We start from the raw sequence: 20,478 nt of genomic DNA on the forward strand, positions 1-20,478 counted from the left end.
TTTGAGCTTACCTGTAGGACACTAGATAGTAATGTGCAGTAAGCAGTTGGCTCTTGATATTTATTCTCATGAAAAATGGCCAACCGTCAGATATAAATTTGATCATCTTATTTTTCTTCCTCACTTTTAAAATTGCCCCCAAAACAGACGATAACTGATTGTATGCTTTTTTCCCCTACTCACTTCTCAACCTAGCATCATGTCTATGCCTTTTAGCTCTTCAACTTCTGGACCTCGTGATTTTATTCCCAGACTTCCGAAATAGTTTTCCTGTCTGCTCCTCCTTTTTAGATGCTTCTGAAAGCCGGAAGATGACCATGCCATTCCCTGGTTCAAAGATCTTAATGGCTTCCCAATTACCTTGAGAATAAAATGCAGAAACATGAAATTTTCTCCAACAATACCTAGTACTCTTCTGTTTTACATATGATACAAAACCCCAGAAAGTTTGTGTCTGCTTGTTTAGCATCACATCTTTTTTTTTTTTTCAAGTGAATCAGCTGTATTTATACACATATCCCCATATCCCTTCCCTCCCGTGACTCCCCCCCACCCTCCCCGTCCCGGCCCTCTAAGGCATCACCCATCGAGTTGATCTCCCTTTGTTATACAGCAACTTCCCACTAGCTATCTATTTTACAGTTGGTAGTGTATATATGTCTATGATATTCTCTCACTTCATCCCAGCCTCCCCTTCGCCCCCCACCCCTCCAACCCCATGTCCTCCAGTCCATTCTCTGCATCTGCATCCTTATTCTTGTCCTGTCACTGGGTTCATCAGTACCAATTTTTTTAAGATTCCGTATATATGAGCAGGCATTCAATATTTGTTTTTCTCTTTCTGGCTTACTTCACTCTGTATGACAGACTCTAGGTCTATCCACCTCATTACATATAGCTCTATTTCATTCCTTTTTATAGCTGAGTAATATTCCATTGTATATATATGTCACATCTTCTTTATCCATTCATTTGTTGATGGGCATTTTGGTTGCTTCCATGTCCTGGCTATTGTAAAGAGTGTTGCAATAAACATTATGGTACATGTTTCTTTTTGGATTATGGTTTTCTCTGGGGATATGCCCAGTAGTGGGATTACTGGATCTTATGGTAGTTCTATTTTTCGTTTTTTAAGGAACCTCCAAACTGTTTTCCACAGCAGCTGTACCAACTTACATTCCCACCAACAGTACAGGAGAGTTCCCTTTCTCCACACCCTCTCCAACATTTGTTGTTTCTAGATTTTTTGATGATGGCCATTCTGACCAGTGTGAGGTGATACCTCATTGTGGCTTTGACTTGCATTTTTCTAATGATTAGTGATATTGAGCATCTTTTCATGTATTTGTTGGCCATCTGTATGTCTTCTTTGGAGAAATGTCTATTTAGGTCTTCCGCCCATTTGTGGATTGGGTTATTTGCTTTTTTGGTATTAAGCTGCATGAGCTGCTTGTATATTTTGGAGATTAATCCTCTGTCCGTTGCTTCATTGGCAAGTATTTTCTCCCATTCTGAGGGTTGCCTTCTTGTCTTGTTTATGGTTTCTTTCGCTGTGCTAAAGCTTTTAAGTTTCATGAGGTCCCATTTGTTTATTGTTAATTTTATTTCCATTATTCTAGGAGGTAGGTCCAAAAGGATCTTGCTTTGATGTATGTCACAGAGTGTTCTGCCTAGCATCACATTTCTTAACTGTCCTTTCTCCTACTTCATTTTAATTTCCACTTTATTCTTACTCTTTTAAGTACATGTTTCATTCATTATCTTCCTAAACATTTGAGCACGAGGGCAGGAATCAGTTTTTCTTGAGCACCACTCAGTACAATGCCTGAACTGAACATTTATTGAATAATGACTAAGCACCATACTCTACATCATTTCTTGTATTTTCTTGTTTCCATGCCTTTGTTGACTATTATTCCCTTTCTGCCTTTCTGCTTCTTCCATCCTTCAAAACTCAAATCTCAGAGCTCCACAAAGCTTTTCCTTTTCTTTCCAATCAGAATTGAACCCTACCTCCTGTGAGCTCTTATAAGCATCTTGTCTACTTCTATGATTGTATGGAGCCATATGTCTTCTGTATACATCAGCCTTTATCACAACACAATACATGATTTTGGGGAGTATATTCTTTGCATATACTACAAAACCTAAAAAAATGCCTTGCACATAATAATTTAACAATGTATGTTAAATTAAAAATTGGTTAATTATGGCGAATATTCAAAGTAAATGACAGTAGCAGGATTTTAACAAATGGTTAATACCAGAAAGACAATTTTTTCTTATTTTTAAAAAATGTTTTTCAGTTGAAAACATTGTGTATACATAGCCTATTATCAACACATATGTCAGAAATCAACAAACAAAACAAAGTCTGATGAATGTTGCCATTAAAAAAAGATCAATAGGTCTTTTTATTTTTAGACAATATGCTATATAAGTTAGTCATGTGGGTGTTACTGTTGCTAACATTTTTGTTCAATCTATAGATGACAGGATAAACAGAGCAGTAGAGAAATATTCACACTTTAACATATGGAATTATTTTTTTAAAAGTTGTTTCACATATTCAGAAACTGTAATTAAATGGTCATGTTGAAGAAGTAATGTCAGACCACTAAAGTTTATGGATGGGTTGCATTATTAAGAGCAAAATAAACTCATGTTTGCTGCGAACATCACAGGAACCTGAAAACTCACACTCAATAGGAAGACCAAAACTTGGCCAAAAAAAAAAAAAAAAAAAAAGGATCTTTCAGAAAGTGGGGCACTAGAGTTACATAGTTAATAAGTTTAATACCAGAATAGCATAGCATGTTCACACACAGGTAATTCAATAACTAATGTCTGCATAAGGTAGGAGATACATGGTATGCCAATGATCAGAGCAAATGCCAATTAAGATGTGGGAAGGGTTTAAATTTTCCCTACATTCTCTAAAATAACTTCTCTGATATGCGACAGGTGCTCTGGGCTCACTAAAGGTTTGAGATTATAACATTAATATATTTCCTTCTGAGTTCTGATTGCACACAACACCACAATGAGTTTTACAATATCTGATAAAATTATGCATTAATAGTCTGACATTTCTTTTAGTGATAAACTTTCCTTTTGTGAATTGTGTTTGAATGAAAGGCTAGAGCTTTTCTTACACTATAGCAGATAGAAATTTTTTCCATTGTTGCTGACATTCAGTAAAACTTTTTTCACATTGAAGGTTTTCCAACAACTCACAGTATTCCTCCTCCTCAGTTTTCTTTAGTAATGTCTGAGCTCTGAGTTAAACTTTCATTATAAAAATTGAATTAATTGTTTTCTCTCTGTGTTTTTTTTAATGTAGCACAAGAGCTGAGCATTGATTAAAACCTTTTTCATAATCATGCATAGCACTCACAAGATCTTTTTCTGGCAGAGTGTCTCTGGTACTGAATAAAGATGGTGTGTACACTAAAGGTTTCCCCATATGCATCACGTTTAGAGTGTCTTTCCCAGAATGGACTTCCTCATGACTAATAAGATCAGAGAGTTGGCTAAAACTTCTGCTGCACTGGACGCACCTGTGGTGGTTCTCTCTAGTGTGGATTCTCTGGTGTTCAATAAGATCAGTGCACGTGCTAAAGGCTTTCCCACACATCTCACATCTATATGGACTTTCACTAGTGTGGACTCTTTGATGGTTAATGAGATCAGAGCGCCGACTGAAGCTTTTGCCACACTGATCACACGGATATGGCTTCTCCCCAGTGTGGGTCCTCTGATGCAGGACGAGAGCTGAGCACTGACTGAAAGCCTTCTCACATTCATTACATTTATATGGTTTCTCCCCAGTGTGGATCCTCTGGTGCTTGATAAGGTCAGAGTTCTGACTGAAGCTTTTGCTGCACTGTGTGCACGGATACGGTTTTTCTCCAGTGTGAATTCTCTGATGAAGGATGAGGTCAGAACTCTGACTGAAGGCTTTCTCACAATAATCACAATGATAGGGTTTTTCCCCAGAGTGCACTCTCTGGTGTTTAGTGAGGTCTGAGCTTTGACTAAAACTTTTACTGCACTGATTACATGCATATGGTTTCTCTCCAGTGTGTATTCTTTGATGTTTCACAAGGTCTGAACGACGACTAAAACTTTTAGTACAATTGCTACATGGATAGGGTTTCTCTCCGGTGTGGATTCTCTGATGCAGAATAAGGTTTGAGCTTTGACTAAAAGTTTTCCCACACTCATCACATTCATAGGGTTTCTCACCTGTATGAATTCTATGATGTTTAATAAGGTCTGATCTTCGACTAAACATTTTACTGCACTGATTACATGGGTAAGGCTTCTCTCCAGTGTGAATTCTTTGATGATTAATAAGATCTGAAAGTCTACTGAAGGTTTTGCTACACTGATTACATGGATAGGGTTTCTCTCCAGTGTGGATTCTCTGATGCAGAATAAGGACTGAGCTCTGATTAAAAGCTTTTCCACATTCATTACATTTATAGGGTTTCTCTCCAGTGTGGATCCTTCTATGTTTAATAAGGTCTGAGTTCTGACTGAAACTTCTGCTACACTGATTACACGGATATGGTTTCTCTCCAGTGTGGATTCTCTGATGTAGAATAAGATCCGAGCTCTGACTGAAGGCTTTTCCACACACATCACATTTATACGGTTTCTCACCAGTGTGGATTCTTTGATGTTTTATAACATCCGAACTCTGACTAAAATGTTTGTTACACTGGTTACATGTATAAGGCTTCTCTCCAGTATGGATTCTCTGATGTTTAACCAGGTCTGAGCGCTGGCTAAAACTTTTACTACAATGACTGCACTGATAGGGTTTTTCTCCTGTATGGATTCTTTGATGTATAATAAGATCTGAGCTCTGACTGAAGGCTTTCCCACATTCATCACATTTGTAAGGTTTTTCACCAGTGTGGACTCTTTGATGTTTAATAAGGTCTGAGCTCCGACTGAAACTTTTAATACACCAATTACAAGGATAGGGTTTCTCCCCAGTATGAATTCTCTGATGCAGAACCAGGGCTGAGCTCACATTAAAGGCCTTGCCACACTTATCACATTCATAGGGTTTCTCGCAATGAGTTCTTTGATGCCTAATAAAGCTTGTAGTACAAGCAAAGCTTTGCCCACATTCAACACAGTTATGTTGTCTTCTTTTGAAGAGGTTCTGATCCTTTTCACTGAATTTATCCCCAAATCCACAGGATTCTCCACATTCAGAATCCTGGAGAATATCATTTCTGGGGTTGCCAGATTCTTCAGTCAACTGTTCAACTTTTGTTGTAATTTCCTGCTTGGAAGCCAGCTCCCCAACCTTGGCCTTAGTCTCACCATCTAGAACAATAAGTGAAATATAAATGGAATGTGTTCTCCATACTGTAAGAAAGTTTCAGGTGAAATAGATTAGTATTTTCCTATGAAATGTTGTCACAATATAGGAGTGCTCTAAAACACTGAAAATTATCTTCCGAGAGGGAAACTAAGAAGAATCAACAAGTAATGGATAACCGTTTATCAAAGTGGCTTATCAGATATGTTCTATGTATGTTTCTCACAGGAAATCTGGGAATACTCAAACCTAATTACAGTGATTAGGAAAGTCTGACTATATTAGAGCTAATACATAAGCAACTTACTGACGTATGTAAAGTAGGCAGTATGAATGAATACTTGGGTGAGGGAGTGGGGAAGGAGGTGAAAGGGAGGGAGAGGCGGAGGAGGCAGTGGCAGCCAGGCTGTGACTGTGAGTGTATACCAACCAGGCTGGTCACATGCTGTCATTAGGGGTAAGAAAGAAGCATCAAGCCCAGGAATGGTTAGGAAAGAAGCCTGAATTTCCAAAAATAGGTCTACATAGTCCTCCACCTCTTTTGCCCTGGTTATTAGAAGGAAGTGACCAAGAAAACATGATCCTTTTGGGAATGGCCATATTTAGTGACCAAACTTCCTTACTAAGGTGTGTGGACCAGAAAAAGATTAGGGAGGTAGGATGAGAAATCTGTTTTCAGTTGTTTTTTGAGGAGGTTATTCCTATGCTCAACAATACCAGAGGCCTGTAATGTTAGACTACGTGGGCGCTCCATTGAAATTCTTGAGACGATCAGCCCATTGTTAAGTGGTGTTTACTATAAAAGGCACATGGTTCTCAGACTGCAAATGGTTTAGAGAGCTGCAAACATGACAAAGATTAATTTCAAGGGCTAAAATACAAAATCCCAAGCCTCCAAGTGGAGGCTCATCCTCTTTGCCAGAGGCAAAGGGTAGTGGAAAAAGTAAAGTATTGGGGTAAATCTAAATGTGTATATACTGAATGATATAAGCAATATGAATGTCTCATGGACTTTATAATATATATGTAGAATTAAAATATGTGGCAAAAATAGCACAAGAGGAGGGAGGTAAATAGAACTAAAATATTACAAGGTCTTTGGATTATCCTAGAAATAGTAAATTAAGATAAACTGTAATAAATTAAATGTGTATGTTGCAATTTCTAAGGCAGTCTTTTTCAACCAGGGTTCCACAAGAAAATAAAAAGAAAATAATGTGAGTGACCATTTTCTTAACTTTCCCAAAGATGGTAGATAGCTAGTAAATCAATAGATGTATAGGAGAAACATTAATACATAATTTACAGTGGATGCCTTAGAGCATTTTGGTTAATTCTCTCACAGAATAACATTTGAGAAAGGCAGCTATGAGGTGCCAATTAAATAACAATAAAAGGATGTATAAACAATAAGCTAATAGAGAAAAAAATGGAAAAACAGAAAACTTGATAACATAATTAAATTAGGCACAAAAGGAGAAAAAAGAAAAACAAAAAAGAAACAAAAGATGGAATAAATAAAAACAAAAAGATGGTATATTTAAATCCAAACATTAATTACATTACATGTAAATTAACTACTTCAACAAAAAGCAAAGAAAAACCAACAGCTAATATCATACTTAACGGTTAAACATTAAATGCTTTTCTTCTAGGAACAAGGGAGGAAAACAAGGATGCGCTCTCTTACTACTTTTATTCAACATTGTACAACTTCTATTCAATATTCATAGACAATGCAATACAACATGAAAAATAAATGAGACATACAAGAAAGAAGTCAAACTGTCTTAACAGACTATGTAATCACGTATAAAGAAAATCCCAAAGTGTCTTTAAAAAGTTATTAGAACTTGTAAATGGTTTTATTAGTGCAATACACAAAACCTGATTGTATTTCTGTATACTAGCAATGATTAGAACCTAAAATTTAAAACTTTTTTTCAACTGCACCAAAAAATGAAATCCTTAGAAACAAATTCAACAAAATATGTGCAATATTTGCATAATGAAAACTACAAAATGTTCCTGAGAGAATTAAAGACCTAATAAATAGAAAGATATGCCATCATTTATGGAGAGGAAGATTTAATATTGTTAAAATGATGAAATTCTCCCCAAACTGATCTATGGATTCAATGCAACCCCAGTCAAAATCTTAGCAGGCCTTTTCGCAGGAACTGACAAACCGATTCTAAACTTTGTGTAGAAGGGCAGAGAAGGGTCTAAACAATTTTGAAAAAGAAGAACAAAATTGGGGAGCTTATACTACCTGATTTCAAGCTTTACTACAAAGCTACAGTAATCAAGGCAGTGAGGTACTGGCAAAGGATAGATATATCCATTAATGGGATAGAACAGAGTCTATAAATAGATCCAAACACATATGTACAAATGACCTTCCACAAAGTTACCAAGAAAATTCAATGCTGAAAGGGTATTCTCGGACTTTCCTGGTGGAGCAGTGGCTAGGAGTCTGCCTGCCAATGAAGGAGACATGGGTTCAAGCCCTGAGCAACTAAGCCTGTGTGCCACAAGTACTGAACCTGAGCTCTAGAGCTCGTGAGCCACAACTACTGAGCCCACATGCCACAAATACTGAAGCCTGCATGCCTAGAGTCCATGTTTCGCAACAAGAAACCACTGCATTGAGGAGCCCACACACCACAATGAAGAGTAGTCCCCACTTGCCACAACTAGAGAAAGCCCACGTACAGCAACAAAGACCCAACACAGCCAAAAATAAAAAATAAAAATACAATAAATTTATTTAAAAAAAGGGTAGTATCTTTTTTTAAAAAAGTGTTACAACTGGATATCATAATAGCAAAAATTAACTCTGCCTCTTTCCTTATGCTATACACAAAAATTAACTGGAAATGTAATATAAACCTAAATATAAAAGCTAAAATTATAAGACTTCTAGAAGGAAGCAAAGCATAGATGACCAAAATTAATGCACAAAACTGAGAAAATAAATTTGTGTTGTTTAAGCCACCCTGTCTGTGGTTTTATTATGGCAGCCCTAGCAGGCAAATATAGCATGTTTTTGAGCTTTACACATTTATGGAATCATACCACATGTATTCTGTGACTTGTTTTTTTTTACTCAACATTATGTTTGGAAGATTCATCCACAGTCATGTGTGTAGCTGTAGTCCATTCATGTTCATTACTATAGTGTTACATATACCAAAAGTGATTTATCCATTCTTCTTCAATGGAGAAGAACATTTTGCTATTTCAAACAATCCTGATATGAATATGCTGGTACATCTATCTTGGTACACATATCCATATGTTTCTCTAGGTTATATAAATTTAGGATCAGAATTGTTGGGTCTTCAACTGGACTTTTCCAAAGTCGTTAAGCCAATTCACACTTCCATCAGGTGTATATAGTTCACATTGCTCTATAGTCTAAGTAAAATCAAGTCTATTCTCTTTTTAACCCATTGCAATCAGGCTTTTATCTCTGTAACTCCATAAAAACTGCACTTTAATAAGTCCCTAACGTGCTCTATCTTGACAAATCCAGTGGTCAATTTTCGATCTTATTCTTGATTTATTTGACAGTGTTGATTACTCTCTTAAATCATTTGCTTTCTTTCTGATAAGTTACCTTTTTCCTATTCTCCATATAACAGAGTGATCTTTACATGTTATCCTGTGTGAAGAGTTTCAATGGTTTCCCATTTCACTGGGAATAAATTCTAAGTCCTTACTGTGGCTTAGAAGGTTCCATATGATCTGGTTCCTGTCTTTCTCTCTGCCCTCATTTCTTTCTACACCATCCCTATTACCTGTCTACCCTCGGCTGACTCTGTTCCTGATGTATCTACAGCCCTCTGACTTTTGCTATTCCTTCCACCTAGAAGACTCCTTTCTCAGATGGTTGCATGGCTTACTCTTTCACTTCGGTTATATCGCTAACCAACTGTTACCACCTCAGAGAGGCACAATGCTTGGTGGACCCTACATTTTTGAGTCAACAGATACCATAGTAAATGTGCTGAAATGACCAATTTGAGTAACTTGTAAGGTTGCTTCTTTTGAGTGAGGCTTAGAGTGAAAAAAGGTTCTGCAGTAGGACCATGTTGCAATGCAAGCTGTCCTGTCAGAGGACTTTATTAACCAGGATAACCAATGGTAATGGAAGTGTCTACAGCAGTCATGGTTGCTGTATGAAGCCTCCTGCAAGTATCTATAAGAGAACCACAGTGGAGTAAGGCCATATTCTCTTCTGCCAACAATTTTCTAAGTGAAAGGAGATCCTGGCTTGCTTTTGGGCACTAATAGAGACTTAATGTTTGCCCATAGGGCACCAAATAACTATCACAAACTGACCATTGTGTACTAGTTGTTATTTGACCCATCAATTTATAAAACTGAACATACAAACCAGTATTCCATTATAAAAGCTAATGTGGAAGCCAAGTAAAGTCCATGTGCTAGTGACTCAGATTCCCATAGCACTTGTTCCTATTGCTTCACTACTGCTCCCCCTCAACCTATATTCATGGCCCCATGGGAATTCCCTTATCAGTTAACAGAGGAGGAAAATGTACAGAATTGGTTTAGAGGTGGGCCTGCCCAGTGTGTGGACACCAGCTAAAAGTGAGTAGCTTTCACTTACATCCCTACTCAGGGGTGGCCTCAAACACACTGGTAAAAGCAAATCCTTCCAGTGGGCAGTATTTCAGGTATATAGCTGGCTGGCTACTTTCCATGGAAGGCAATATAACCTAAGATACATGTATGTACTGATTCATGGGTAGTGACTAGTGGGTTATCTGATTAGTTAGGAACCTGGAAAGAACAAGATTGGAAGAGGAAAAATAAGAATTCTGGAGGAAAAGTAAGAGGATGAACCAAAGGCTGAATAGGTTTGTGGCCTATGTGAATCCTTACCAAAGGGCATCCACCATGGAGAAGCTTCTTAATCAGATGGACACGGTGCTCCATATTATGAATGTCAATCAGCCTTTTTACCAATGTTTGCCCAATGGACTCATGTACAAAGAGGTTATGGAAGCAGGGATGGAGGCTATACATGGGCTCAACAATAAGGACCTCCACTTATCAAGATGGATATGCCTATAACCACTGCTAGGTGCCCAAGGAGCCAACCGCTAAGGCCCTAATAAGGTACCATTTCCTAGAGAGGATCTAGCTAGCCATCTGGGGACAGATTCATTACACCTGACCCCTTTTATTATGGAGAGGACAGCAATTTATTTTCAAAGGACTAAATACACAGTCTAGATATAAATTTGCATTGACTTAAGAGACTGCTGTATTTATTATCATGGTATTGTATACAATATTACCTCCAGAGGAGTCATTTTACAGGGAAGGAAGTTCAGCAACGAGCTCACACACATATAATTCATGAGTCTTACCACATGTTCCATCATTCAGAAGTAAGTGAATTATGATAATGGTGGAATGATTAAATGAAGGCTTAGTTACAATACCAACTAGGAAACAACAGCTTGATAAGTTTGGGGTGCTGTCGTACAGTATGCAATACATGCATTAAACTAGAGGATGATAATAGCGTTGTCTTCCCCATGGCCATAATAAATGGGTATAGGAGCCAAGGTGGCAGAGAAAGTAATAATGTCTCTTCTTACTATATACCTCATAATCCACTTATATTATTTTTGCTTTCTATCCCTATAATCTTGGGCTTGGTGAGTTTAGGGTTCTTATTCTCAAAGGAAAAATACTTCTACCATGGGACAAAGTCATAATTTCGTTAAGTTCGAAATTGAGACTGCTTCCTGCTTCAGCATTTTGGGCTCCTCAAACTGCCAAAGCAGCAGGCAGAGATGGGGTCACTCTACTGGCCAGAATGACTGATACCAATTACCAATGGGGAAATGGTTGCTGCTACTGGAACTCAGAGGACTCAGTGGGGTGCCTCTTAGTTCTCTCATATTTAATAGGCCCAGTCAATGGTACACTGAAGTAACCTGAAAGAGACAGGATCACCAAGGACTCAGATCATCTAGGAAAGAAGGTTTATGTTATTTGACTAAACAAAAAACTCTGCCACTGAGATTCTGGTAGAAGGTAAGGGCAATATGGAATGGGTGATGGAAGAAGATAGTTATGACTATCAGCTTAGACTTTGTGTAGGCTGTTCTCCATCCCTTGTTGATTTCTGTAATCCTTCCCATCCTCTTCATGAAACTTGGAATTACCCAATGTGAATGAGCCATCTGTTTCCTACCAGAATCCTGACTGATATATCCTCTATAACCATTATCACTATCTGATACTATACTGTATATCTGCATATTTCCTGTCTCCCCTACTAGAATGTAAACTCCTTGAGGGCAAAAGCTTCGCTGATTAGTTCACTGCTACATCCCCAGAACTTAAACAGTTGCTGGCACAAAGTAAACGCTCAGTCACTAATAATATTATATGGTTAATAATCATTAATAAGCTATGATATTATTAACTAATAAACACGTATCAACAATAAGTATTTGTTGAATAGTTAATTGACTTGACGGCTATATTAATATTAGCAGTGACTATCTCTAAAGGGTGGAGTTGTAGGTTATTAAAATTTCTATTTTATGCCTTTCTATATTTTATAAATGCACTTTAATAAAATTATCTTGCTTTATCATAACAATGTTATTTTATACACACTCTAAGAGACACAAACATACATAGTATGTATGTCAATTTATGTAAAACAACAAGGAGGAGGCAGTGATTCTCAGTGATTCTCAATTCTGCAGTGATTCTCAGGAGAGAAGAGAGCTAGGTGCTTTAGAATAGACTCTTAAGGTAAGACAAATTCTAAATATAGGAGAAATAAAATAAAATAAAGTAAAGTAAAATAAAATAAAGATACTCCAAAACTAAAGACAGGCAAAAGATTTAGGGTTAAAAAAAAAAGGGGACAATAGAAGGTGAATTTCATGGGCAAAACAGCAGTAATGGGAAGACCAAAATCAAAAAGCAGCAAAATATGATGTGGAAATGAGAGCCTACAGAACATCTCAACAAAGTCAAGATCAAAATTATCTTACTAAAAGTAACAGTGACTGCCATTCGTAAAGAATTTACTACCAGCCAGGTATGTGCTCAGAGCCTTATATATGGAATCTCATCTAGTGCTTGTTGTGTCTGTTATAGTAGTAATGGACCCCAATGAGCCTATCTCCCAATATCTATATCCTTGTGTAGCTTTCTCTCACAATGACTCTGGAATTGGTCATGTGACTTGCTTTGGTCAATGAGATAATAACAAATGTAACACAAACATAGGTTAGAAAAGTACTTATCCATCCCAGGGCTTGCCCTCTCCCTGATTTTAAAAACTAGCTGCCCTGTGAAAAAGTCTAGGTTAGCCTGCTGGAGATACGTGACCCAAGCCAGAGCCAGCACCAACAGCCAGACATATATGATTGATACCAACTTAGTCCCTGACCCTAGTTGAACATGAGTGATTCCAGGAAAAAACTGCCCAGCTGAACCCAGCCCAAGCTGATGACCTACAGAACCATAAGAAAATACACGGTTGAAAAATGTCTGATGTTTTAGGTCAATAAGTTTTGGGGTTCTTTATTATGGAGTAATAGAGAGACACAATCCTCAAAATAACTTCCAAGGTATGAGTCATCATACACTTATAAAGTGAGGAAACAGAATTATTTTAAAAAATGTAAGTAACTTAACAAACCTAATAAACAACAAAGCTAGTATTTGAATCGAGGTGTCAAGACTCCAAAACTTTTAACTATGCCCCCATAGTACATGAGAAAGATGACTTGAAAAGACTTTAAAGGGCAAATACCAAACACTGACAGATTGGTGATAAGCTGATTATAATGGGAAAAAAATGGATGACACCGGGGACTTAAGGAGAGGAAGGAAATCTAAGAGAATCTGATTACTAGAATGTACAATAAAGCCATGGGCTTGGAGCACAAAATAAATGGTACTGCCTAATATAGTGGGGGGTAGGCAATGAGGAATACCAACAGCACGTGAAGACACTAACAAAGCGAAGTATCACAGCGTCACCCCCCAACCCACCCAAACCACTAAGAAAGATACACAGTGCTTCTCACCTGACAGAAGGTGTTCTTGAGCTTCATAATTGAATTGGCTATCCATGGACTGCAACTGGACACCTGACACCTCAGGGAGCAACTGGAGAATTACCATTTCCTCAGTAAGATTTTCTTGTCCACGTAGGAGTCTGAGACCTGGAGGCAACTGGGCACCACTGAACTTGGAAGGAAATCATTGTGGAGACTGGAGATATAATTTCTGAGACTAGACCGCCAGAAACATCCTCTAGATAGCAAAGAAGTTAAAGAGAAAACAAAATCTCATTTAACTTTCAAGCGCTTTTCTTTCAAATTTACAACGCTTCTTCCCTCATCATCCAGGAGTCAGGCATCACCCCTCTTGGACATGTATTCTCCATTCCAAATCTAGAGATCTTCAAAGATAATCCGAGGATTAATCCTACCAAAATAAGGATATAACTGGAAAGATACGGCAGGGGAGGGAATTTCAGAATTTTGCCCTAGCGCTGAGCTCTATGTTATTCGCAGCCTTTCCTATACCAAAATGGCACTCTGATCCATCATCGTGATCTGTCTCTCCCTCCTTCCGTTCTTCTCCCAGTCACACATTTGTCGGCTGATTCGTGTGAACGCATCCAAGCTCTGGATTCCACCCGCCCCCAAATTTCTGGTGTTCATTCAATTGAACCTAAGGCCAGTCAAGGGCTGACCGGGTACCAAAAGCACACCAGGCCAAGAACCGACCAGCTCGCAGCGCCCAGGAGCCGCGCCTGGGGGCCACGGCGGCGGCCTCGATTCCCCACGGACTCAAGAAACCGCACACGGTTTCCCGGCGGCGCTGCGAGGCCGCTCGGGAGGTCAGATCACCCGAGTTCCTCCGCCTTCCGTGAGCCGACATCACCCATACCTCGATGTCTTCTCCAGGTCACTGTCAACACGCACACCCGGTAAGCCGGCCATCACGCCGTCCGTTCTAGGAATCTGGGAGGATCGCTCAGCTCTATGGCTCTCGGCCTCGCACCAGCGCGCGCGCGCGCGGCGGAGGCGGCGAGGTGAGGTGGGGACCGGGAGTTGCCGCGATTTAACCCCTGAGCATCCGCGGAGCTGGCTTCAGCCGAGCCGTAGTGAGGGGTCTGGCTGGCCCTGTCTACCCATTCTTGACGTGAATGTTGTTGGAAAGCATCTTTTGAGAAAGCTCTCTGGGGCAGGGTAGGTTTTCTGACTACATAATGAGTTCTCCCTTATCTCTCTCTTTTTTAAATCCGTTGTCCCCCACCCCCCCACTCCCGCCCCCAAATCTGTCGATCAGATTCACAGGCGTGCTTCCATTCTACCTTTCTTTCTGTCCTCTCTGGTTTCCCTCAGAACAGGGGCATGCTTCTATTAAAATACTGATTGCGGGGCCCCACGCCAGTTTCCGACTCAGTAGGTCTGTCGTGGGAGCCCAGGTTCTCAGGTGATGCTGAATCTGCTTGTCCTGGGACCAAACTTTGAGAACCACTGCCCTAAAAATAAATAATGCTCAGGGATTAACCCCCGAATTGCTGGGAAGCTGGATTTTCATCTACTTTGCTGTTAAGAAAGGCCATGGGGTCGCTTTCTAAAATGTTTGCTTGCCAGTACAATCCTCATTGTGGCTAAAGGATCAGGGTGAGAAGGACCCGAAAGGGGGCAGGGGAGGGCATCAGGGTAGGAAAGGATATTGCTGTGTCCTTGGAAATATCTTGGGAAATAAGGGTGGGGATGGGGGGGGTATATAGAAATAGGAAATAATAGAAGTATTGAGACCGGTGAGACATGTGACTTGGGTTAAGATGTTGGAAGAAAAGGTATAGGTTTGAGAAAATGGTGGCTGGCAGAAGTGATCATTGAGGTACAGGAAGAGGGTTTTCTGTTCCAGCCTAAGACCCTGTTGCAATTTATGAAATCTTAGGGATATGTGAATGAGACCCTGATAAAATGTATGGAGCTTGTTTGGGTCCGGCCCTCCCCAGTGGGGAGTGCAGATGCTTTTTGAAAACAGCTTTACTGAGGTATAACAGGCCTACAGTAATCACCAAATATTTAAAGTATACAGTTTGCTAAATTTTGTCATATGTATACAACTGTGAAAGCATCACCACAATAAAAATTGTGAACACATTCCCCAAAAGTTTCCTCCTTCCCTTGGTAATCCCTCCCTTTCCTACCACAGCCCCCAAACCGCTGTTCTGCTTTCTGTTACTATAGATTAGTTAGCATTTCCTAGAGAGTTATTTAAATGGAATTAAATATAATGCACTCTTTTTTGCACTGACTTCTTTCTGAGCATTATTATTTTGAGATTTATCTATATGCTGTGTGTATCAATAGTGCACGCCTTCTCCTGTTTGTTGCTGAAATATATTCCATTGGATGTACACACTACAATTTGTTTATCCATTCACCAGTTGATGGGCATTTGGCTTATTTATAGTTTTTTCACTATTATGAATAAAGGTGCTATGAACATTCATGTACAAGTCTTTATATGGATATATGCTTTTTTCTTTTTCCTGGTTAAGTGTATGTTTAACATTTTAAGAAACTGCTGTACTGCTTTTCAGAGTGTCTGAATCATTGTGTGTTCCCACCAGCAGTGTATGAGATGCCATAGTTGACATGCAGCTTGTAACAGGTTTCCAGTAAAAGAGAACTGGAACACTAACTAAGGTTAATTCTCACATACAAATGTAAGGGTTTTGTTAATCCTTTACCCAGAAGTGATGAAGTGAACATAAATTTTCTGGGTGTTCAACCAAGGAAACCAAACTATTCTTTAACATTATGCTAGATTTATTGCTTTGTGGAGTCTTACCAGAGATGTTACATTCTGTGAGTGAGTCTGAGAAGCCAGCTTGGAGTTCAACAGTTCGATGGACTGGCCAAAACAAACCTAGATCCAACTGTGGGCCACTCCAGCTGACGCTGAAGAGGTTCCTCTCAGTAAGGTAAAAGAAATTCAGAGGTTTCCAGCGAGCTCAGGGGTGGTAATACAGGCATGAAAATGATATCAGCGCGTCAAGAATGAAACTGATATGTTACCCCCCAACATTCTACCTGATTTCTATTTCCTATTCCATTTCCTTTTGGGAGAAACTAGGCCAACCTAACATATATCTGATTTAGGCATAGACTGTAGAGCAGTGGTTCTTTGAGATAATATAATTCCTTTGAGAATCTGATGAAAACTATGGACCTCTTCCTCAGAAAGTTGGACATGAAGACCTACATGAGAACTTTTGCTTATCATGCATTATATTGTATTGGAAATTAATTTCCTTTGATACTTAGACTATATAGACAATCTTCACAAAGTATGAACTTCAATTTAAAAATCAACCTCTAGGTTCAGGTAAAAAAGGGATATAAATCCAAATTGTGAAGCCATATTTAAAAAAATTAACTTTCCTTTTGATCAAGTAAATATTAAACGAGTAGGCTGCTGCTGTTTGGTTTGAATAAGACACCTGAATTACGTACAAGACAACACCTTTTTTAAAAAAGGTTATTTATTTATTTGTTTATTTGTTGGCTGTACTGGGTCTTTGTTGCTGCGCATGGGCTTTCTCTAGTTGTGGCTAGCAGGGGCTACTCTTCATTGTGATGCGCGGGCTTCTCATTGCAGTGCTTCTCATTGCAATGGCTTCTTTTGTTGCAGAGCACAGGCTCTAGGCACACAGGCTTCAGTAGTTGCAGCACGCGGGCTCAGTAGTTGTGCCTGGTGGGCTCCAGAGCTCTGGCTCAGTATTTGTGGTTCATGGGCTTAGTTGCTCCATGGCATGTGGGATCTTCCCAGACCAGGGATCGAACCCATGTCCCCTGCATTGGCAGGCGGATTCTTAACCACTGCACCACCAGGGATGTCCCAACAATACAACACCTTTGACATGTTAATGTGCATATCCAATTGACTTTGACTTTTCAAAAACAGAACGAGTGCTGAAAACTCAGATTCAGGAAGGGAAATAATGGCCAATATAATCAGCGTTCCCTAGGTTCACTTTGCAGAGATGGATATGCTTGTATCAGAAACACCAGAATTCTCCAAGACCTTTAGTGTTGACTACAGATCAAATAATTTCTTTCGTCTTCAGTCAAATGAGGTTATTGGCAGCAATCTGAAGAGTCTTCAACTTCAAAACCAAGTCACAGTGGTTTAAACAACTCTTAGTTTGTACTTATCACATTGTTGTGGTTTGCATTGTGCCTCGCCCTTCAAAAGATATGTTCAACTCCTAACCTCTGGTACCTATGAATGTGACTATATGTGCAAATAGGGTCTTTGCAGATATAATCAAGTAAAGATGAGGTCATACTGGTTGAAGGTAGGCTCTAATCCAATGACTGGTATTTGAATAAGAAGAGATAAATTCAGACACAGAGGAAACTCACAGAGAGAAGAGAATGCTATGTGAATGTGGAGGCAGAGACTGAAGTGATCCACAAGGGAAAGAATGCCAAGGACCACAGCAGCCACCTGAAGTTAGGAGACAGGCACGGGACCAGCCCTTCCCTAGAGCCTTCCGAGGAGCAGGGCCCTTGCCACCACCTTCGATTTTGGATTTCTAACCCTCAGACTGTGACAGAATAAATTTTTGTTGTATTAAACCACTCTGTTTGTGGTACCAGAAATGGGGTGCTGCTTTAACAAATACCTAAAAATGTAGATGTGGCTTTAGAATTGGGTAACGGCTAGAAGCTGGAAGAGTTTTGAGGCTCATGATACAAAAAGTCTAGGTTGCCTTGAAGAGACTGTTGGTGGAAATATGGACATTAAAGGTGACTCTGGCAGGGGCTCAGAAGGAAGTGAAAAGGACAGTGGTAAATTAGTAAATTAAATTCATTAATATGTTAAAAAATTATACACCATAATCAAGTGGAATTCATCTTAGTAACACAAGGTTGATTTAATATCCAAAAGTAAATTAATGTATTTAGAGACTTAAATTCTTCACTCTTAATAATGTTTAGCAATAATAAAATGTCTAGGTGTTGGCAGAATCACACAATATAATGTTATTAGAAATGAGAATGTACAGTGTACATCTACACAAAACAATATGAAGGAATTTCACAAGTAATGTTGAATGAAGTCTGATTTGAATGCATACTGAGTTCCATTTATATAAAATACAAAAATAGGCAAGACCAACCTATCATGTTCAAGGTTCAGTGTAGTCTATCTTTCAGGGCTATAGGAGGGTAGTGGCTTGAGGAGAGCACAGGGGGACTTCTGAGGACTGATAACATTCTGTTTCTTTATCTGAGCGCTAGTAACATAAGTGTGTTTAGTTTGTGACAATTCAACAAACGGTACGTGCATATATTTACTTGTAAAATCAGCATTACTAACTGATACTACTTGGCTGGTCTGCATTCAAAGCATGACAACATAGACCAAATGCACCATTTTTAATTATAATACTTCATCTTATTTTCTGAGACCTATCTTGTCTTATTCTCTCCCTGTCAGCCATTCCTCTCTTCTATCTTCAATTTTTCTCCCCACTCACACTTTACATTTTTTCTACAAATATAATTAGGTCTCTACTCTCCTTAGAAAACAAATAAACACCTTTTAATCCTGTTGCCTAAACCAACCAGTGTCCTCTCTTTTTCCTTCCTGCATTGCCACATTTCTCGAAAGGAATTATTATTATTTTTAAAAATAAATTTATTTATTTATTTATTGCCTGCGTTGGGTCTTCCTTGCTGCACACGGGCTTTCTCTAGTTGTGGCGAGCAGTGGCTACTCTTTGTTGTGATGCGTGGGCTTCTCACTGCAGTGTTTTCTCTTGTCGCAGAGCACAGGCCCTAGATGCATGGGCTTCAGTAGTTGTGGCATGCAGGCTCAGTAGTTGTGGCTCGCAGGCTCTAGAGAACAGGCTCAGTAGTTGTGCTGCACAGGCTTAGTGACTCCTCTGCATGTAGGATCTTCCCGGACCAGGGCTCATTGGCAGGTAGATTCTTAACCACTGTGCCACCAGGGAAGTCCCTCAAAGAATTATTATCTATTCTTAGGACCTTACCATACACTTCTTAACCCCCGGCAAGGACAGCCCACAGGTAACATCTCTCTCTGGCCCTTCTGCCCTTTGCCTTAATTCTAGCATCACCTTAGTTCTCATCATCTCCAGCTCCCTGGCACATCTCCTAGTCACCTGTTCCTTCTCCTGAGAGGTTCTCCCGGCTTTTATGATGTTTGAACCAGCTGGGCCCAACTTCTCTGAGAAGCTCCTCTTCTTTACCAGCTCTTCTTCTTCCCACCTCCAGATACTAGTATTTTATAATTCCCTGTTTATTTTCTGTATTCTCTTCCTTGGTAATGTCATTCCCTTCCCCATCTTCAATCATATTTTTCAGACACTAGCAAAACCTGCTAAATTTTTTTTTTCTTTGGCTGCGTTGGATCTTTGCTGCTGTGCTCAGGGTTTTTCTAGTTGTGGCGAGCAGGGACTACTCTTTGTTGTGCTGCGTAGGCTTCTCATGGCGGTGGCACCTTGTTGCTGAGCATGGGCTCCAGGCCGGCTGGCTTCGGTAGTTGCAGAACTCTGCGCTCAGTGGTTGTGGCTTGTGGGCTCTAGAGTGCAGGCTCAGTAGTTGTGGCATACAGGCTTAGTTGTTGCACGGCATGTGGAATCATCTCAGACCAGGGCCTGAACTCGTGTCCCCTGCGTTGGCAGGCGGATTCTTAACCACTGAGCCACCAGGGAAGTCCCCTACGTTCACATTTTTAACTGCCTGTTCTCTTTCTCTAATCTCTTTTGCCCTTTAACCCTCTCTACAAAGTACTGCCAGATACTGCTCTGAAGTACAGTTCTAGCCATCTCACATGTAAATGGCCTGCACTGTTACTAAATGCGTTCCTAACTCCTTAGCCTGCCACTTGAAACTCTCCAAATCTGACCCCAACCCATCCCTTAGCCTATGTTCCGGCCAACCAAGATGCTGGGCTAACTCCCCAGGGTGCCCTGAACCTCCCACCCCTGTGCTCTCGCTCCTGCCGCCGCCTACCCACATGAGAAACACGGTGCTCCTCCAAATCTCCATTTT

At 39.7% G+C, this 20,478-nt stretch overlaps 1 protein-coding gene across 5 annotated transcripts in view; it reads right to left on the reverse strand.

Annotated features, from left to right (window-relative positions):
- Window positions 1-2,389: 2,389 nt before the first annotated feature.
- The window catches only part of ZNF397 (zinc finger protein 397), a 42,816-nt gene continuing 24,727 nt past the window's right edge, over window positions 2,390-20,478 (reverse strand). Inside the window, exons 1-3 of one of the 5 annotated variants that reach the window (XM_057700229.1) lie at window positions 14,312-14,415; window positions 13,441-13,669; window positions 2,390-5,346 (exon numbers count right to left, since the gene is read on the reverse strand). In XM_057700229.1, the coding sequence (XP_057556212.1) occupies window positions 3,335-5,346; window positions 13,441-13,537 (2,109 nt within the window). In that variant the 5' untranslated portion in view covers window positions 13,538-13,669; window positions 14,312-14,415 and the 3' untranslated portion in view covers window positions 2,390-3,334. The other 4 variants (XM_057700232.1, XM_057700233.1, XM_057700230.1 and 1 more) reach the window with 4 other exon arrangements.

Source organism: Hippopotamus amphibius, chromosome 11, assembly GCF_030028045.1.
Source record: "Hippopotamus amphibius kiboko isolate mHipAmp2 chromosome 11, mHipAmp2.hap2, whole genome shotgun sequence".
In the NCBI taxonomy this organism is placed as follows: domain Eukaryota; kingdom Metazoa; phylum Chordata; class Mammalia; order Artiodactyla; family Hippopotamidae; genus Hippopotamus; species Hippopotamus amphibius.